Genomic DNA, 19,234 nt, shown 5'->3' on the forward strand with positions numbered 1-19,234 from the left:
AGTGTGGACCTAAGTGTAGACGATGGAGACGGAGTGAGGATACTAACAAAAAGTGAGACTTTATTTAGGGCTGCACAAAACATTACAAACCAAAGGCAGGAAGGAAACTAACAAAACCTAAACTGGGAAAGCTAAATACAAAACACTTTATGAAACATGAAACCTGGAAATGGGGAAAGAGAAGCAGACGAACTGACAAAAGACAGAGGAAAATACACAGAGTGGTAACAAGGTAATGAGGACCAGGAGGGAAACATAGCTGGGCTTAATCACAGAGCTACCATAGAGAGTCAGACAACCATTCACACTCATATTCACAAGAGAACATGTGCATAATAACATGACTTGCAACTGGTGTAAATTTTTTAAAATAGCAGTGTCAGATGTTTTAGAAAGGAGAGAAATAAAATATGCATATTACCTTACTATGAACTGTGTTTTCATCTTGATTTTTATTATCTGTATTACTTCAGATAGTCATCTGTATATTGTGAAATCATGCATGGATGCGCTGCACATGCAAAAAAAGTGTCTACATGGGCCACAGTCACTGACTGGAAGGGGAAAGCCTTCAACATGTGCAACTAAATGTTTTAAGATTTGTATCAATTAGTTGTGCAAGTAAGTGTTGTTTGATTGTTTTATTTTGTGTTTTTTCAGTGAATATTCTCTCTATATAGACATTACTGTAAATGTGTTTTGAAGAAAACTTTTAAAGTTGATACAAAGAGCAGGAAGAAAATATGTGAAAATAAGTGAAAAGTATCGTTTTTCTTAGGCCTCAAAGTCACACTGTAGTCATCACTTTCCTGCTATTATAACTATGAACTTTTGTTTTTATCCTAGCTCAGTAACCTATTTTGATAAGATCAGAGAATAATCACATCATGCTTCTGCTGGTTTGTTTTCTGAAAATACAATTACAAAAATGTTTCTTATCCATTAAAAGTTATTAAATTTGAATACTAAAAATAAAAGACTAAACAATCAGTTTTGGATCACAAACATTTTTAAAGGTTTAGGAGTTAGAGTAAAAAGACAAAATGTTGAAAGAATTGCAGTACAAACAATGAAAGAGAGAAAGAAAGAAATTTTTTTTTATTCATGCTGTTAGCTTTATTAGAAAGTAGAAAATGTAAAAGGTATATAAAAATGTTGCTGGGGGATTTTCATAAACAAGTTTTTTTATGTCAGTTTTCTAGTTAACAGTACTAAGTATTATCTTTTCACAAGTAAGACAATAAAAGATGGGTAAAGGTCAATTTCCTCTGCAAGAAGAAATTATTTTAGGAACCGTTCTTGTAGAAATTCTTTTAGAAATAATCACATTTATGTAGACTCTACAGCAACAGCAGCCAAAATGCAATTCTGGAAAATGAAATAATCCACAAACCTTTACAATGATTGTCCAAGAGAAAGGCTACAAAGAAGATTTGGTTTTATGTTTCTGCAGTGGACAGTACTAACCATGAGATGGCTGATATCATATAGGTGTAGTCTATGGTGAAAGCAGGGACAGATTTAAGCGTACAAGCGTCAAAGATTTTTATCTTGCTTAGCTCATATGTATTGATGCCTGTGGATTCATGGCATTTCATATGACTTCATTGTTTCGTTGATCCAGCTGAGTTGTTTGTTTGAGACAAATGCGTAGACTCCCGGTACGTTCTCTTTACTCTCACAATTCTTTCCAAAAGAAGTAGCTCCAACCAGCACCCCATTGCACAACAGTGGCCCTCCTGAATCCCCCTGCAGCAAGAACAAATACATGGTAGTCATTCTTTGACTACTTGTGGATGTGAAAAAGCCAAAAGAGTGTTGAGCTGAATGCCCGTTTAATTCAGAGAACTAATAAAAATACACACACACTCTATATACTTACTCGACAGGCATCAACCTTTTTTTTACCAGTTGAACCAGCACATATCATGTCACTGGTGATAACAGTATTATAATAAGAGTTGCATTTCTGTCTGTCGATCACAGTCACATCGGCAGACATGAGGACATCAGATGGTCGGTTGCTTTCAGTTCGTCCCCATCCAGCCACCATACATTTGCTGCCAGCTGGAGGCTCCTTGACGGTGTTGCCCAACCGGAGACATTTCACTGTCTTGGTTAGAATCACTGGTTTTTTAAGCTGAACAATAATTAAATGAACATGTAACATACTGATATTGACTGTTTATATTTGACCTTTACAGAGCAGGTCATAATGTAAGTATTCATGCAGCACTGTGCTAAAGTCTTGAACCCCCCACTCATTTATTTATATATTTTGTTTTGTAGATGGAAAATAGGTGTTGTAACTTACTGGAAAGTCTAATTATATATATATATATATATATATATATATATATATACATATATATACAAATACCCAGCAATTAATTTTTGTCCTCTGTAAGGGACATGAGTCTGAGACTACACTGTCAACCACCATTTATGCAATCTATAATTTATGCCAAAGGGGAGGTTAAGTGATACTTTTTTTTTTTTAACAGATATTATAATTCTGCTAGTTAAACTTAATCTTTTTTCTTCAATTTGAGAGCCTCAACTTTGATTTAGTAGGATTTCAGCAATGCACAGTAATTTTACCCCTTCCAAAACAAAACTTATTCATTGTCCTTTGTAGTGGACAGCAGGATTTACCTCACATTTTCAACCAATGTCCATACTTCAGGAAATCAGAGATTAGGGAGAAAAGGAGAAAGAAACTACAATAGGGGAGTCAGTCTTCCTACTGTCAGGGGTTGAGGTGAAGGGAGACCAGACATCAGAGCAGGGAGGTGAAAGCTCAGAGGACATATCAGCTTTTGAGGAGCCTCTTCTCTTCACAGGCTTGTCTCCTGTATGGTGGTTGATAAACCAAATTCCAGAACCTCAAAGCCCTAGCTCATACAATTTTTATCCACAATGGACACTGTCTGTCCTCATGTTGCCCCTTCTCAGGGTCCTCAAAAGCTGGTATGTCCTCCTTCTGAACTTTCACCTTGTTGCTCTAATGCAGGGGTGTCCAACTCCAGTCCTTAAGAGCTACTGTCCTGTGGCTTTTAGATGCAACTCTACTCCAACAAAGCTGAATCAAATGATTGGATTACCTCTTCAGCATGCCATCAAGTTTGGCAAAGGCCTGAACACAAACCATTCATTTGATCCAGGTGTGTCGGAACAAGGATGCATCTAAAGCTGCAGGACAGTAGCTCTAGAGGACTGGACTTGGACACCCCTGCTCTAATGTCAGGCCCTGACAGCTCTTAATATCACTCTGCTTCATCATATGATTTTGTGATCTAACAAGACTTTATGTCCACTTCAAGGGACAGAAGATAAATAAATAACAATAAAAAAGATACAACATGTTTCTTTGAAACAAAATATTTAAATTACCAGAAAATAAAATTTAATAATCAAAGTATTTTTATTCTGGATTTCAGGAGGGTATCTTTTGCTTCACTTGGTATTGAGCAGTGAATTATTAACTTACCTTGAGTAACATGAGGTCATTGACCTTGGTTACTCTGTGATAGCCAGGATGAGGAAATCGTTTCTCAACCTCTCTCCAAGAATCAGCTTCCACTTCCCTGAGGGAGTGCGCTCCCAGTAACACTAGAGTCATACTGTCAACAAAAACAGTTCATGTATATAAAATGGTAATAGGTCAGGAGTGTGTAAAACAATCATAAAATAATCATAGTTACGTCATTATATGCAGTAAATTTCACCCGCACTGTTATTGAGTCTTAAATGAATTTCAACATATTTTCTCACAGCTGAATGAAAATGTCAACATTATAAAATGTTTTAGATTATAAAATCTATTACATATTTCATGTGTATGTGGCTGCGATGTCTGTTATTCTTTAACTGAGTGCAATTTTGTCTCTCGGACAATGACTAGTGCAAACAAAATACTCTGTGAAGATACAACATACAATAAAATGGACAAACTATAAATAAAAAATGAACAATAACTTATTTCCCAGTGTTTTAAATGTTGTATATTCATCCTCTCCATTTATTAGGCAGTTTTACATTAATAATTATAATAAAGTGTTTTATATGACGCTTGAAAAGATTCTGGACAAAATAAACTGACACATGTTAGTGTCTCCTTTCTTGTTCCAGTTCTGAAGCAAATGTAACATAAAATACCTTTAATGACAATTTGTATGTTTGTTATTTAAAAGGCACCTTTTATACATATTTATGAATATTTTGAAGGCTGGATTAGAAATATTTTTTGTCATTTCTTGGAGTGTAATCAACCTCTGTTTTCATTAATCTGCCAAGCTGTCAGATCAAGTAATTTCTTACAGACCTTTTCCTTGTGTTCTCTTGTTAAATCTCTTTATGTATTATCTTTCACACAGTCAGTTAAACATAAATATTGCAATATTTTGATTTAAAAGTTTAAGAAAAGTAAGTGTTCCTACTTATTGCAGTGGGCAGCTGTCAGGACCCATTTTGGATGGATTAATGTCCCGCCACACGAAGATCGATCACTTTTCACACGAGCCATGAAAGGCAGTGAGTGTGGCTCGACTTCTTTCCCCCCAATAATCTCAGAACCATGACCTAAAGCAAGAAAAAAAATATCCAGTCACATAACAAAATCAGCAGATGATACAGTCAAAAACAGATCACTGAAACAAACACCCTTCACCAACTGCTTTTGTAATGCTGAAACATATCAATAATGTGACTATGCATTCTGCTTATTTAAATGAATGAGAAAATTGTCTACAAGTAAATTAAAGTATAATATAAAATATGAATCACCTGGCTGGATGATCATGAGGAGCATGCATGGAATTAAAACACTGAAATAACTCTTGCAGAACATTTTGCCTTTTGTCTCTCATAGATGTTGAATGCACTGAAACTGTGACGCTCAGCTTTATATAGAGAGCTGAAAGGATGCGGTCTGACAACTGAAATGAACAAGTCAGCGAAATGGGCTCCTAAACGCTTCTAAGGTTGTTATCAAATATATCATTAACAACCTTACCCCATTCACCACCACCACCACCGCCAACAACAATAACAACAGCAACACACACATACACTTACATTTTTTGATTGTGAGAAATTTGACTAAGTGTATTTCTCATGGATGAATACTTCATTGTACTTGTATGACTGTTAAACTAAACTTAGATTATTGTAATTTTCATTCTGTGCTTTAAAGACTTCCATATTTCATGACACATTGTCATTCAAACTTATGGGACAACTGAGAAGAATGTGTAATCAAATCAAGAACAGATGAGTGAAACGAACACCCTGTGACAACTGCTTTATAATAGATATGTAGTGTGTGTTTTACACGTCATATGGTGTATGACACTGTAATACATTAATATATGTTTCACACATTACTGATGTAGAAAAAATGTTTTATTTTAAAATTAAAATTAAATTGAAGACATTACTTGCCTGGCTGGGTGATGAAGAGAAACATGCATGAGATGACGAGTAAAGTAAGGGATTACTATTGCAAAAAAAGGTAATTAGATTACTGTTACTTTCCCGTAAGCACGCTGCGTTACTGTGTTACTAAAACGGTGATTTTTTTTTGCGAGAGTGTCTCATGACAATGACATAAGCGAGTGCTACGTTCATGGCAACAGCTGTGTGCAGGTCAACAATGGATAATATAACGAGTGCGGGAGAGCATATGACCGTGCAGCGTTTAAAGTGTGGAAGTACTGACCTTACTTTGAGTTTGATTCCATAAAAAGTGACAAAAACATTAGCATCCGCTGTACACTGCGTGGGAAGAAAAAAAAAAATTTTAAGTGAAAAACCCCTTATCTTCCGAGCAAGCACCGAGCACGCTGCCACAGGAATGTGACATTCACAGAGAAACTCCCGGATCCTTCCACTGACATGACCACTGCGACACACCTGCACCAGGACGCTTACATTAGATCCTCTTCTTGCGTGTTTTTTTTTTTTTTTTGGGGGGGGGGGGGGGGGGGGGGGCAATCAGAGCAATCAGAATCAGAGAAACTGTATTAATCCCAGATGGAAATTGAGTAAAAAAAATTTTTTTAAAGAATGGCAGCAGGTCATACTTGAACCCAGGCCTGCCACTCTACAACCATGCAATATACGACTACATGTTCATGGAACTGAGCTAAACCTGCGCCCAAGAGCGTTTAATCTCTCTTGAACCCAACTCATTATAGATATATGCTATATGGTGAATCTCTGATGGAAATACAACACCTCAGAGAAATCATCAATGCATCCACATTTCTCAGACAGAACATTTCTTTGTATCTCTCGTTTATCAGGCGTTGAATGCACTGACAACCAATATCGTGCAAAGCTTTTTATGTTGAGCTCAAAAATGTGGTCTAACCATTAGTCAGCAAAATACAGAAATGGAAACTAATGCATTCTGAAAAGATTGTGGTCAAATGTAATATGATTGTGGTAGAACATGACCTAAGCAGCTAAAGAAGGGCAGGAGACAGATGTTGTCCAGTTTAGCGAGTGATTTATTCACCATTTTTGTGACCAAACAGTATGTACAAAAATAAATAAGGAACTCAACTCCATAGTTAACTCAGTATAAATAAACACCATTTTGGTCACACTCTAGAGCCCTGCTCTGAGTGCCATACATACTATGGAATACAGGAAACATTAGTGACATATAACTTTTCATTCACCAGCTTTTGTGTGTTAACAGAAAAGGTCAAAAGTGTACTTTATGTGCACCATAAAAAGTAAATATATTCATTTTACTATTATGGTGTCATCTCATACCGTGGGATGCAGTTAGGAAGTCGAGTAACATCAAGTTAGGAGTTCGTGAGTCTTGATTGAATGATTAAACTCATTAAACTCAGTGATCATAAACAAGTAGCATTTTACATTTATTCGCTTGTTAATATTTTTTTTATTATAATTATTTTCCCAGTTTGAACAGTATTACTGTGTCCTGAGTTGCTTACAAGACACTGCAAAGAACTCTAACTAATGGTATAGTAAGAAACTGAGCGTCAGTGTCACATAAAGCTCACGGTCTTACAAGTAAAGATATTATTTAAAATATTTTCGGACTGTTCATGTTTCAGTAATGCTGAGATGTATTTAGAGGGCTAAGTAGATTGGCTACTTTCCCTTTAGGATTAATAAAGTTATTCTTAATCTTTAACTTGCAGTGTAGCTAATTCATTGTCATCAGCAGACAGCAATGAAAGAACAGCAGCATTTAGGGTAAAACATCTAACTAACAAATTGAGACTGCCCCTTGTCATGGATGACACTTGTGGTCTGTCGTGACATTTTGCACTCTTCCTGTGCAGGGTCTTAGCATTATTTTTTGTGGTTTGCTCTTAGTCAGAGGCTCATTATGCTTGTTCTTCTAGAAGTGAATGTTTCTTGTGTTGACATTACTACAACTCTCTTTTGCAGGAAATATTTTTACAACCTAACCTACCTCAGGGGGGGGGAAAGAAGAAAGAAGAAAAGAAATTACAAGATATCATCTTTACTGTGTAAGTGATTTAATTCCACAGCCATTCACTGGTATCTGGTTACAGTGACTCCAGATATGCTTGCAAAAGTACGGGACCAGTTTGCCAATCATAATGTCACATGTCTGGAGAGAGACATATTAAGAGACATATTAAGTTCAAGTAGCTTTTATTAACTATGTATCTTAAAATGTAAGGTAGGCTCTATGTCCATTACTTTGAAGAATGTAGCATTCTAAAATCAGATTTTATATGTTTTTTTTATGACATATATTATGTTTGAGAAATTGGAAATTTGAAAGAGCTATAGTAAAAACAATGAAATAAACAGTGATTCTTTTTAAAATTTTGCTTTATTAGAAAGTAGAAAAAGAAAAAGAAGTTTTTTGTAGTCAAAAAACAATACAGAAAGTAAAGTAGAAACAATGCAGATTTAAGGCACTTTTACATTTGCTTATCTTTTCAGGTGTGAAAGCTATGTACCCATGTTTATGTATGGTGTGCAATGACAATTGCTAAAATACTAGACAGTCAATCTTTTCCTACACAATACTAAAAAGACTGGTTATAGATGTCCCACCCAAGTTCCTGCAAGGGAAAGGGTGATGAACCCACTTCCAGTTATATGATGTTTAAACAAACGCCTGTTCATGTAATAGATGTGCTGATGCTTTTAATAGTCTGTAAAGATTATAGCAAGCAAGGAACCTACCCTATAAAAGATGTAACAGAAGCAATTAAATGAAAAAATAATAGATCAAGTGGACCCAGCAGTGGCATGTTTAACAGCATCAAAGATTCATATCTGGCTGTTAGCTCATATCTGCACTGATGTCGGCATCACATTTCAGGGGCACCCATTGTGTTCTTGATCCACTTGAGTTGTTTTTCTGAGAGAAAAGAATAGACTCCAGGTTTTTTTATGTTACCACACTCCTTAGGTCCAAAAGAAGTGACTCCAACTAGCACTCCATTGCACAACAGTGGCCCTCCTGAATCCCCCTGAGGAGAGAACAATCGCTTTTGAATTATTTACAACTTTCAAGGTGGCAGCGGTTCTGCAAGAACAAAAAATATGCATGATCCTTACCTTACAGGTATCAGTCTTTTTTTTACCCTTTGAACCAGCACATATCATGTCACTGGTGATAACAGGATTGTGGTTGTAATAGTCAGGAGAGTTGCACTTCACTCTATCGATCACAGTCACTTTAACAGACATAAGGACATCTGATGGTTGGTTTTTTTTAGTTCGTCCCCATCCAGCCACCAGACACTTGCTGCCAGCTGCAGGGTCTTTGACATTTTTATGTAGCTGGAGACATTTCACAGTTTTGGTTTCCTGCACTGGTTCATTAAGCTGAAATAAGATTAAAATTCAATTAAATTCAATTTCAATTCAATTTTATTTAAAATAGGCAGAACATAACATAGGATATAAATTGTGTATACATATCTTTACAAAGATTTTTCATAATAAAAGAACTATAGGCAGTAATGGAAAAACTGAAGCCTTATTTTCTGTACAATTTGCTTCAAGGAGTCAAAGTGATCTTTTAAGCTTTATCACAAAGGAAAGCTTTAAGACTAACCTTAAAAGTAAAGAGGGGGTTAATTGTGAATTTAGTGACATGAATTTAACCAGCCAGAGTCAGTGAAAAATGTTAAGTGTTTCCATTTTTTGATCTTAAGGGGCTTGAGTATGACTGGATACTTTCAGGTAACCACTTGAAAAGCATGCAGTCTATGCAATGGCCAGATTAGGAATTCAATACCTTGTTTACTTTTCTGAGTAGCATCAAAGTGTCTACAATAGCATGAGGGCTTTGAAGGCTGAAGATCAACAAAACTGCTATTTTTTAGTCACAGCAGAAAGGAAGGATGTTTTAATGGATATGGGCTTTTTATAAAATTTGTGTGATACTCAGAATCAGTCACAGAACAGATTAGAATAAATTACAGTGTTTGCAATGAACCTTAATTACAGCTACTAAAAGTGTTGATATTGTTAAAACAACATAGGGACATGCGAGAGCCTTGGAAGAGTATAACAGGCACACAAAGTGTTTGATTAGCAGCAGTTTGAACAAACAGCAACTGAAAAAAAGAGGAAAAGAGACTTGATCTTGATTTAGTTTGATTTAGACCATATGTTATCTGAACCTTCAGATATGTTATTTTGAATTCCTTTTTAATTCACATTGCTGCGTCTTTGCTTTGCTCAATGTTGGACATTTAATTATCACCTTACCTTCAGCAACATGAGGTCATTGACTCTTTTTTCTTCAGAAAAGCTGGGATGACGAACACATTTTTGAACCTTTCGGACCTGCCTTGAATGTGTCTCTTTCTTTTTCTTTTTCTCGATGGAATGCACTCCCAGGATCACCGTACTTATACTGGAAGAGAAAAAAAACAGCAACAACACTTTGTGGTGATGATAGTTTGTTTATAGAACAGGTTAATAAAGATTTATAGATCATTGTTTGGTTGTTGTTGTTGCTTTATAAATAAAATTCCTTACACGATCTCTGTGAAAGATCTATCTTTGAAAAATGTGTAAAATGAGATTGTTTAATACTATGCTGTTGATAAAAATAAACCTCAAAGTATGGACATTAGCTCTACAGTTTCTATATCTTTCATCTATAATACTGTAGACACACTGGTCACATAAGCCAAACAGAGTAAATATGATGTCATCAGAAAATCTGTCATAATTCTGTAACTCAGTGTGTGTTTGCATGTGTATGTGTGTGTGTCTTTTATAGTTCAGTAAGAGAGGATCAACTGTTTATTTAAAAGGTAGATATACTGTGTGTTTCTATAATGAAAGCCAGAATCGGCAAAAATTTTATCTTTTGTAAATAAAGTCCATAAGCACCAGAATAATAAATATACTGTTGACTGGTATATACACAAAACAATTGTATTAAATTGCATTTTAACATTTTAAAGCTTGAAAATTGTAATAAAAGTACGATTTAGTTTCCTACTTCGGACAGTGAGCAGCAGTCAGGACCCATGTTGGATCAATTAATATTCCTCCACACGTTGGTCCATCACGCTCCAGCAGAGCCATAAAAGGTAGCGAGTGTGGCTTGACTTCTTTCCCTCCAATAATCTCAGAACCATGACCTAAAACAAAATAAAAATGTCCAGTCAGTGGATGTTGAAGTCAAGAACAGATGAGCAAAAGAAAGAAGCACACTGCACCTGAACAAACTGCTTTGTAATATTGAAAGACCTCAGTAATGTGAGTTTGCATTGTGCATGTTTACATAAAGGAGCAAAAAGCAAATTCAAGAGAAAACACTGCTCACCAGACTGGATGATGAAGAGAATCACACATGTGATGAAAAGACTGAAATCTCTTGGGCAGAACATTTCTTCTTACCTCTCCTTATCAGATGCTGAATGCACTGAAACCTTGATCATAGCTGTAATGCACAACTTATGTTGAGCTGAAAGGATGTGGTCTGGCTGCAAAAGACATTTACTGGTTCAAGCTTACATCATTTCAAGAACTCTGGTTGAATTTACCACAAATAATGACCATTTTGTTCATTTACTGTGCGATGGTGGGTTTCTTTACGTGATTCAGAGAATGTTGTCACTGGGTGCAGATATGTCAGTAAGTCACTGACACTTTCACATTTGCTTTCTAAAATGTCATCTTATAAACCAGAGGAAAAAATGATTTGCAGAATAAACAATGAAAAAAGACACACTGTTCACAGACATGTTGAAATCATAAAACCATGAATGGACTCAAACATAGTGAATAATTGCAAACAATGCTCTGGAACTGTGTAAAACAAAAACTCAGTAAAACATTTGAGGTTGTCTTTTCATGAAGTTTACGTTACGTCTTTTAAAAAATTCATTATCACAGAAAAAAGAATCATATCATTGTTAATATTTGTATTTTAATATTATTTTAAAAAACAAGACAGGGACAGAATAGGATAGAAAATAATGGATGATTCAACTCTCTTCTGTGGTAAAGCTGGTATTTAAAAAAGAGGGAGAACAGGAGGAGAAAATAAATAAATAATTATTGTCAGTCGGGGAAGTGGGGAATGAGGACCCAAATGCTGGACTCCTTATGCTGAACAGTGCGTTTATTTATAGTGCAGTAAATAATCCACACAATAAATCCCAGTGTCTTCTCCCAAAACATCCGTGTTCTGTGCTCTCCGCTCCTGTGTCTCTGCACTCCCCGTGCTTGCTGCTATCTGGCGTTCCGTGCTCCTCCTGAGACACAATAGAAGCAGCCATCAAGACACCACATAACTAGTCTTCAACACTGACTTGAAGACTGACTTGGAGTCTCATGCAATAATCCCACGTCGGAGGGAGCTCCATCATACTCTTAAATAGCTCCCCCTACAAGCCTCATCAGCAGCAGGTGCATGGCATGGTCTTCAGGTGTGGCCAGCCCCCTACCAGGGCCGCACCCACCAGGCCTGCAGGTGCCTGTCACCCAGCCTACAGGAAACAGCCCCAACCGCAGACAAACAAACATCCCAACACACACCTGCCTATTCCTACAACTTGGGACACAGACGGCAGCTCAGTGCAGCTAAAACACACAATAATAATAATAATAATAATGATAATGAGTCCACACTGCTCAAGGACCCTGGGTCCCTCAGACCCAGATCCATGACAATTATAAAGAGTGCATATACACATACAAGCAATTGTAGTAAAGAGCCTTCAATATCAATATTAATATCTTGTGGATTTTGAGGGGTCCAGAAGAGAGATTTTGGATGTCTCAGTCTGCATTCTAGACCCTTCCATGGTCAGAGAATACCACCACAGCTGCTCAAACAAGCCCGGGAGGCTCTTGTTAAGGGACTCACCTTCACTAGAGTCCTTCAGGTGCTTTAGACCATCGAACTATCAAAAAAGACCACATCTGGTCTAATGAAACAAAGACTGGGCTGAAACTGGGCTGAATGCCAAGCATCATGTTTGGAAGAAAACAGGTACTGCTCATCACCTGGCCAATACCATTCCTACAGCGAAGCACGGTAGTGTCAGCACCATCTAGTTGGGATATTTTTCTGTAAAAGGAAAACTAGTGGGAGACTAGTTAGGATCAAGGCAAAGATAAAATCAGCAATATACAAAGACATCCTTGATGATAACCTGCTCCACAGCACTGTACCTCGGACTTTGGGGAGGGTTCATATTCCAACAGGACAACGAACCAAAGCACACAGCCAGGATAACAGAGGATTGGCATAGGGACCACTCTGTGAATGTCTTTAGTGGCCCAGCCAGAGCCCAGACTTGAGCCTGATTTAATATCTCTGAAGAAAACAGAAAATGGCTATGGACCAACACTCCTCATCCAGCCTGATGGAGTTTGACAGGTTCTGCATACAAAAATGTGAGAAACTGTCCAATAACAAGTATGCCAAGCTTGCAGCATTTTACTCAAAATTACTTCAGGATATATTTCCTGCCAAAGGTGCTTCAACAAAGTATCGAGTAACGGCTGTGAATACTTACATGCATGATATATTTTTGTTTTTTATTTTAATACATTTGCAAGAATTTCAAGCAAAGTTTGTCCCCTTTTTCATGATGGAGTACTGTGTGTAGAATTCTGGGAAAAAATGAATTTGATCCATTTTGGAATAAGGCTCTAACATGACAAAGGCTACATTCACACTGCAGGCGAAAGCGCATCAAATCTGACTTTTTTGGTATGACAGTTTGAACAGCACAAATCCGATATTTTCAAATCCGACCTAGGTCACTTCGGTATGTGGTACTGAATCCGATAAATATCTGATGTTTTAGAAAGCGACTGCTGTTTGAATGGTCATGTCGCATTAAATCTGTCTTTTACATCACTGACACAAGACAGACGCCAATTATCAGCGCTGGAGAAGACAAACAAGAAAGCATGGCGGCCATTGTTAAAGCACAGGCTCTCTTTTTTTCTCAGTGTCCTTCTTTCTCTAATTAATTTGTCAAAATTCTGCCGGTTACGACTGTGCAGAAATTGATAGACTGCTGCAACAACACCTACTAGCTCTGTAGCTGCCATTTTTACTTTCGTAAACAGAGCGCGTTGTGTGTGACGTCTTCTTTTGCGCATGTGGGCCGCTTTGAGGGCCGTGAACCGTTCACACTAGAGAGCGTTTGCTGTCACATTTTATTTGTAGTGTGAACAACCAGACAAAAAAATCGGATTTGATCAAAAAATCGGAATTGAGCATTAAGACCCGCAGTGTGAACGTAGCCAAATGTGGAACAAGTGAAGCACTGTGAATGCTTTTCGGATACACTGTAGCTGGTTACTACTGTTTTGTGGAGCATGATGTACCAAGTCCTTCTTCTTCTACATGACGTTATCACACTCACTGTCCAGCAAATAATCCCTGTGGATGAATTACAATAGAGCTCAAATAAAAGGCATGATGGAATTTCGTAGATATGGTTGCCTCTTCCCTTCAACATTACAAGGTCCATCCATCCATCCATTCTCTTGCGTTTATCCGTGTCAGGGTTGCAGGGTGGCTGGAGCCTATCCCAGCTACTTTACAAGGTTATTCAATTTTTTAGTTTTGTTTTAGCTTATCAAGCAGTTTTATATAACCATATAACCACAGCTCTGTAACAGGAGAAGTGGCCCAGGACTGAATTATCTAAAAGTAAAATAAAAAAGTAAAGTGTGGAAAAAGATTGATCAGTGGTTTCTGAGCACAATTAATCAGAATGAAAAATGAACAAATAAGAAAGCATGCTCAGGAATTTATCTACATCAAAAAAAAATCTGTTCACAAGCCTCAGTTTCAGTTTCAGTATATAAAACAGGAGCTGGTGAATCTTTCTCACTGACAGGCTGAATAATTTCACTTTGTTGTTTTACTTTCATGAGTTTTGTATGTACATTAAAAAAAACAAAACAAAAAAAATGTTTGTATTCTTTTATTGCAGCGGTAGCCTTCATCTGCAGCAAACAGGAGTACTCATATTCTTGGGGTTACTTGGAAAATGACAAATTAAGTTTGATTGAAAAACAAAGAAAAGGAAAAGTTTGTGCAGTGATAAGGACTAACAATAATAAGGATCTGTCATATATGTGCAGAGATCAAGAATAAAAATGTAAAAGAATGAAATGATAACATTAATAATGCTCAAGTCAGTGGTCTACAGGAACAGCAGATTTAACAATGAAGATTACAAAGATGCTCGTGTTCATTAAATTGTGTGGACTGATTCCTGTGGATTCCTTAAAATTCAGAAGACTTCGTTGTTTTTTTGATCCACTTGAGTTGTTTTTTGGAGAGAAATGAGAAGACTGCAGGTTTATTTATCTCGCCACACACTACAGGTCCAAAAGAAGTGACTCCAACCAGTTCTTTATTGCACAGCAGTGGCCCTCCTGAATCCCCCTGCAGCAAGAACAAATGTTTGATATTTTTGGGGGGTGTTTTAACTAATCTGGAGATTTAAAAAAGCCAAAAAGGTCTTGCGCTTTATTGCAATTTATAATTTCATATTACAACGCAGCATACTAATATATACTTACATTACATGTACCAGCCTTAGCGTTTCCATTTGAACCAGCACATATCATGTCACTGGTAATAACAGGGTTGCGGCTGTAATAACCACGAGAGTTGCACTTCTTTCTGTCAATCACACTCACATTGACAGACAACAAGACATCTGACCTATTCTTCTTTTCAGTCTTTCCCCATCCAGCTACCAGACAGTTGCTGCCAGCTGCAGGGTCTTTGAGAGTTTTGCCCAGCTTGAGAAATGTCACTGTTTTGGTTTCCATCACTGGATTGTTAAGCTGAAAAAAAGAAGCTTTACATATTAATAATGATTATCTATGTATTATGTTTATATAGTTTGCTATAAAGTAAGTAAATAAGACAGAACATAACAGCAGGGTGCATACATGGAACGCCTTAACTAAGCCGCTGGCTTAATATACAGGAATATTTGTGCTGAGTATGGCCTGGAAGTCCCAAGGTCAAAATGGAATACACCCCCTAGGGTGGTTAAGAATGACCAAGCTAAGATCCTGTGGGACTAAGTAAAGAAAGAAGGCTGTAGTGATAGATGTAGCTATATCAAGTGATAGTAACATCAGGAAGAAGGAACATGGGAAGCTTGGGAAATACCAAGGGCCGAGAGAGGGACTACAGAAGATGTGGAGGTTGATTCAAAAGTTGTCCATGAGGTAATTGGAGCACTTGGAGCAGCTCACCCCCAAACTAGGTTACACTTCCTACAAGTGTCATTATTACTAAAACTAGTAGTGTGGCACACTAAGCAGGAAAGTGCAAGAGGAACAGAGGATAAAGCATGATGCTAGCAACATGGCTGAGAGCTAAGATAGAAAATCCCTAAAGATAAAATTAATCAATACTTTGAATATAATTAGCTGGTAATTTCAACAGTGAGTGTAGTTTCGTGATACTGGACTGCAGCGAGCCAACACCAAATGAGAGTCAGTTAATAAACAGATTGCTAATTTTTAACAGTCAGTTATTACTCATTGGTCAGTACTAGTTTACAATGTTTTGACTTTAAAAAACATGTTTCAACTATGTAAGAAAAGTAAGTAAAGAAAAGAAGAAAAGTAAATGTTAGGTCCTGAGCTGCCTAACATTTCAAATTATTCATATTGTTACATATTCCAGTTGTCTTTTCACAAATAGAAATGTTTTATGTAACATAAAAATATGTAAAACTACATCAAATCTCATGTGATTAAAAGCTCTAAAAAAAAATGTGTATTTTAATTTACTCCCCCATTTTAAACAAATTCCTCTAAGTGGGTTTTCTTGAAAAAGCGTTTAAATTACAGGGTTGCGTCTTTGCTTCATTTAGTATTGTGAATTGTACAGTGAATATTGACCTTACCTTGAGCAACATGAGGTCATTGCCCTTTAATATATTACAAAAGTCAGGATGAGGAAATCGTTTCTTAACCTCTCGGAATTGTTTCGAATCTTTTTCCTCTTTCTTGATGGAGTGTGCTCCCAGGATCACCTCACTAATACTGTAAAAGAAAAAAATACAGAGTAAAGATGAAAGTTCACATATATAAAAGCTTCATAGTGGAGGACTACGTAAAACAAAGATAAATTAACTCTAAAAGTTCCCTTGTTATATGCATATTATTAGAGGTGGTTGGGTTATAGGTTTTACTGACCATTCAATAAATCAGCATGAAAAATAAAAATTATTTTCATGGGTGTAGTGTGATGATGGCTAGAATATGAACAGATTTTGTCTATTGTCATTTTTTGGGAGCGTTATCAACCTCTATTTTCATTAATGTGCAAAGCAGTCAAACATACTCATGTCTTACAGGCTTTTTTCCTGAGCTGAGGCTTTTCCTTAAAAACGGCAGAAAAATCTGAGGGATTTTTAAAAGCAATGCTGTAGTGGGGCGTGGTCAGTGGCGCAACTGCAGCGAGGTGGACGCACTTGAGCGTCATCAGCGATCATGCTGCGCCTGCTTTAAAAGGGTGAACTAGGTCCTTTCTTAGTTGTTGTAGGGGAAGTGTGCAACTGCGAGGTGAAAAACTGAAGCAGGGTGTGAAAGTGACAGCAACCGAGAGTAATAAAAGAATGCTGAGCAACACTGAAATGTGGTTGCCTCCGCCATGAGTTTATTCAAATACATTTTCAAGGAGACGCTGATTTGATTGTGCCTACTATTAACATGATAATTATGTAAATTATTGACACTGAAGACGTGAAGTTTTAGCATGTTTGTACTCACAGTATCAGTGAAAGGATTACTGACAATATTTTATATATATATATATATATGTATATATTATTTTATATTATATATATATATATTATAAAAAATGTATAAAAACACACAATGTTATTTTTCACAGTCTGTTAAAAATATTAATATATTTTGATTTGATGTCAGAAGAGTAATTCTGTACTTAGTGCAGTGGGCAGCAGTCAGGACCCATTGTGGATGGATTAATATCCCCCCACAGAAAGATTTTTCACTTTTCAAGTAAGCCATGAAGCTCAGGGAGTGTGGCCTGACTTCCTTCCCTCCAATAATCTCAGAACCATGACCTAAAATTAAAAGAAAATATTAACTTAAATAACAAAATCACAAGATAATCAAGTCAAGAACTTAAAAATGAAAGAAGGAACTGATGAGTAAAACACAAGAAATGCCAGCGGCTTTGTAATACTGAAAGTAATGCCCTTGCATTCTGTGTAATGAATGAATGTGCAATAGAAAATATTACTCACTTGACTGGATGATGAAGAAAATCAAACATGAGGTTAAAAGACTGAAATTCTTCATGCAGAACATTTTGTCTTACCCCTCTTTGATTAGATGTCGAATGCCATGAAATGTACTTTGATGCATAGCTTTATACGCTGAGTTCGAAGGATGTGGTTTGATCATGGAAAATAATGAGTCAGCAAAACTGACACATGCCAGCTGATGAACTGATGATATTGTTTCAAAGCAAGTGGTCAGATTTGTCATAAATAATAACAATTTTCTGTAGTTTCTATATGAGAGAGGGGATTAAATTGAACTTCCATTGTAGTTTTAAGGTTTTTATTAAAAGTCAAGAGTGGATTAACTGAATTCAATTTAGTTTTATTCATATAGCTCCAAGTTAAAAAGGCACTTATATTGGTGCCAAAGTATAATTCAGTTTAATGCAGTAACCTGAATTGTCAATCAAAGCGACAAATCACATTAGGACCCCATTTTGTTTATGCTCTGCCCCCCAAACAGTCAATAGTCAGTTGATTTCAGTTTTGAGAGCACGAAGGAGAGAGGAAATCTTCTGCAGCGCTTCCAAAGCACAAACTCTGGTGTGCGCAATGGCTTCTTTGTGGCCGTGGCTGCTGAACTCTTCACATATGGATTTTTGAATTTCTGCACAAGGAATTGTGTAAAGTATCAATGAATTGTAGTGTTTGTAAAAACGAAATAATTTGCTTATTATTTTGATTTTTTTCATACAGAACTTTTAACATAAATATAATTCCAAATCCTTACCTCCAGAAAAAGTGAGCACCGACAAACACTTGCTCCTGTGTCTTCACTCCTGTCACTTGACTGCTTTGGATGTCACTCACCTGGACTCTACTGTTCCACAGACTTTGCCTGCCTGCCTACAGTAACCTCTCCCCGTGCTCATTCCAACAGCATGACAAGAAGTCCCACTTTCACTCCATTCAGTACTTGTTGCCTTCTTATAACATTTACTCTTCAATGGAGTCTTACATGGTGAGCGTGTACATAGGTCATGGCAGTTGAGTGCATTACTTATTGTTTTTCTTTCAAACAATTCTAACTACAGATTCCAGGTCTTTCTGTAGCTGTCCACAATTGGTTCTTGGCTCTTGGCTCAGTCCTATGTCTGAACTCTTGTGGGGAGCATCTGGTTGTGGTTTATGTGAAATGATGTTCTTTCATTTCCACTTCCAGATTATGGCCCCTCAGCGCTCACTGAAACGTTCAGTAGTTCAAACGTTCTACTGTAACCAGTGTCATCAGTATGTTTTGCAACAATAAGTTTGCAAAGGCCACTGATTTTGTCCATCATGACATGTTTCTTCTGTGACACCTTGGTAATGAGCCTCCTTTTTTACAGGCCATCAGTTCGGACTTACCCAGCTGATATTAATTTGCCCTTTCTTTACGTGCTCAATACTTTTTTTTCCCTGTGTCCATTCTCATTATTACA

General features: G+C 36.8%; 3 protein-coding genes across 3 annotated transcripts; all 3 read right to left on the bottom strand.

Annotated features, from left to right (window-relative positions):
• Positions 1 to 1,584: 1,584 nt before the first annotated feature.
• On the bottom strand, positions 1,585 to 4,849 carry LOC134638330 (granzyme A-like). The gene is made up of 5 exons (XM_063488838.2): positions 4,786 to 4,849; positions 4,440 to 4,581; positions 3,491 to 3,623; positions 1,883 to 2,140; positions 1,585 to 1,749 (listed from the first exon to the last, which is right to left on the bottom strand). Exons 1-5 carry the CDS (start codon positions 4,847 to 4,849, stop codon positions 1,585 to 1,587), a joined length of 762 nt encoding a protein of 253 aa, XP_063344908.2.
• A 3,487-nt stretch (positions 4,850 to 8,336) lies between these two features.
• LOC134638957 (granzyme A-like) lies at positions 8,337 to 10,883 on the bottom strand. Its single transcript, XM_063489935.1, has 5 exons — positions 10,820 to 10,883; positions 10,493 to 10,634; positions 9,748 to 9,895; positions 8,587 to 8,856; positions 8,337 to 8,498 (listed from the first exon to the last, which is right to left on the bottom strand). Exons 1-5 carry the CDS (start codon positions 10,881 to 10,883, stop codon positions 8,337 to 8,339), a joined length of 786 nt encoding a protein of 261 aa, XP_063346005.1.
• A 3,872-nt stretch (positions 10,884 to 14,755) lies between these two features.
• On the bottom strand, positions 14,756 to 17,838 carry LOC134638331 (granzyme A-like). The gene is made up of 5 exons (XM_063488839.1): positions 17,775 to 17,838; positions 17,450 to 17,591; positions 16,404 to 16,542; positions 15,055 to 15,324; positions 14,756 to 14,917 (listed from the first exon to the last, which is right to left on the bottom strand). Exons 1-5 carry the CDS (start codon positions 17,836 to 17,838, stop codon positions 14,756 to 14,758), a joined length of 777 nt encoding a protein of 258 aa, XP_063344909.1.
• Positions 17,839 to 19,234: the final 1,396 nt, after the last annotated feature.

Source organism: Pelmatolapia mariae, linkage group LG12 (assembly GCF_036321145.2).
Source record: "Pelmatolapia mariae isolate MD_Pm_ZW linkage group LG12, Pm_UMD_F_2, whole genome shotgun sequence".
Lineage (NCBI taxonomy): Eukaryota > Metazoa > Chordata > Actinopteri > Cichliformes > Cichlidae > Pelmatolapia > Pelmatolapia mariae.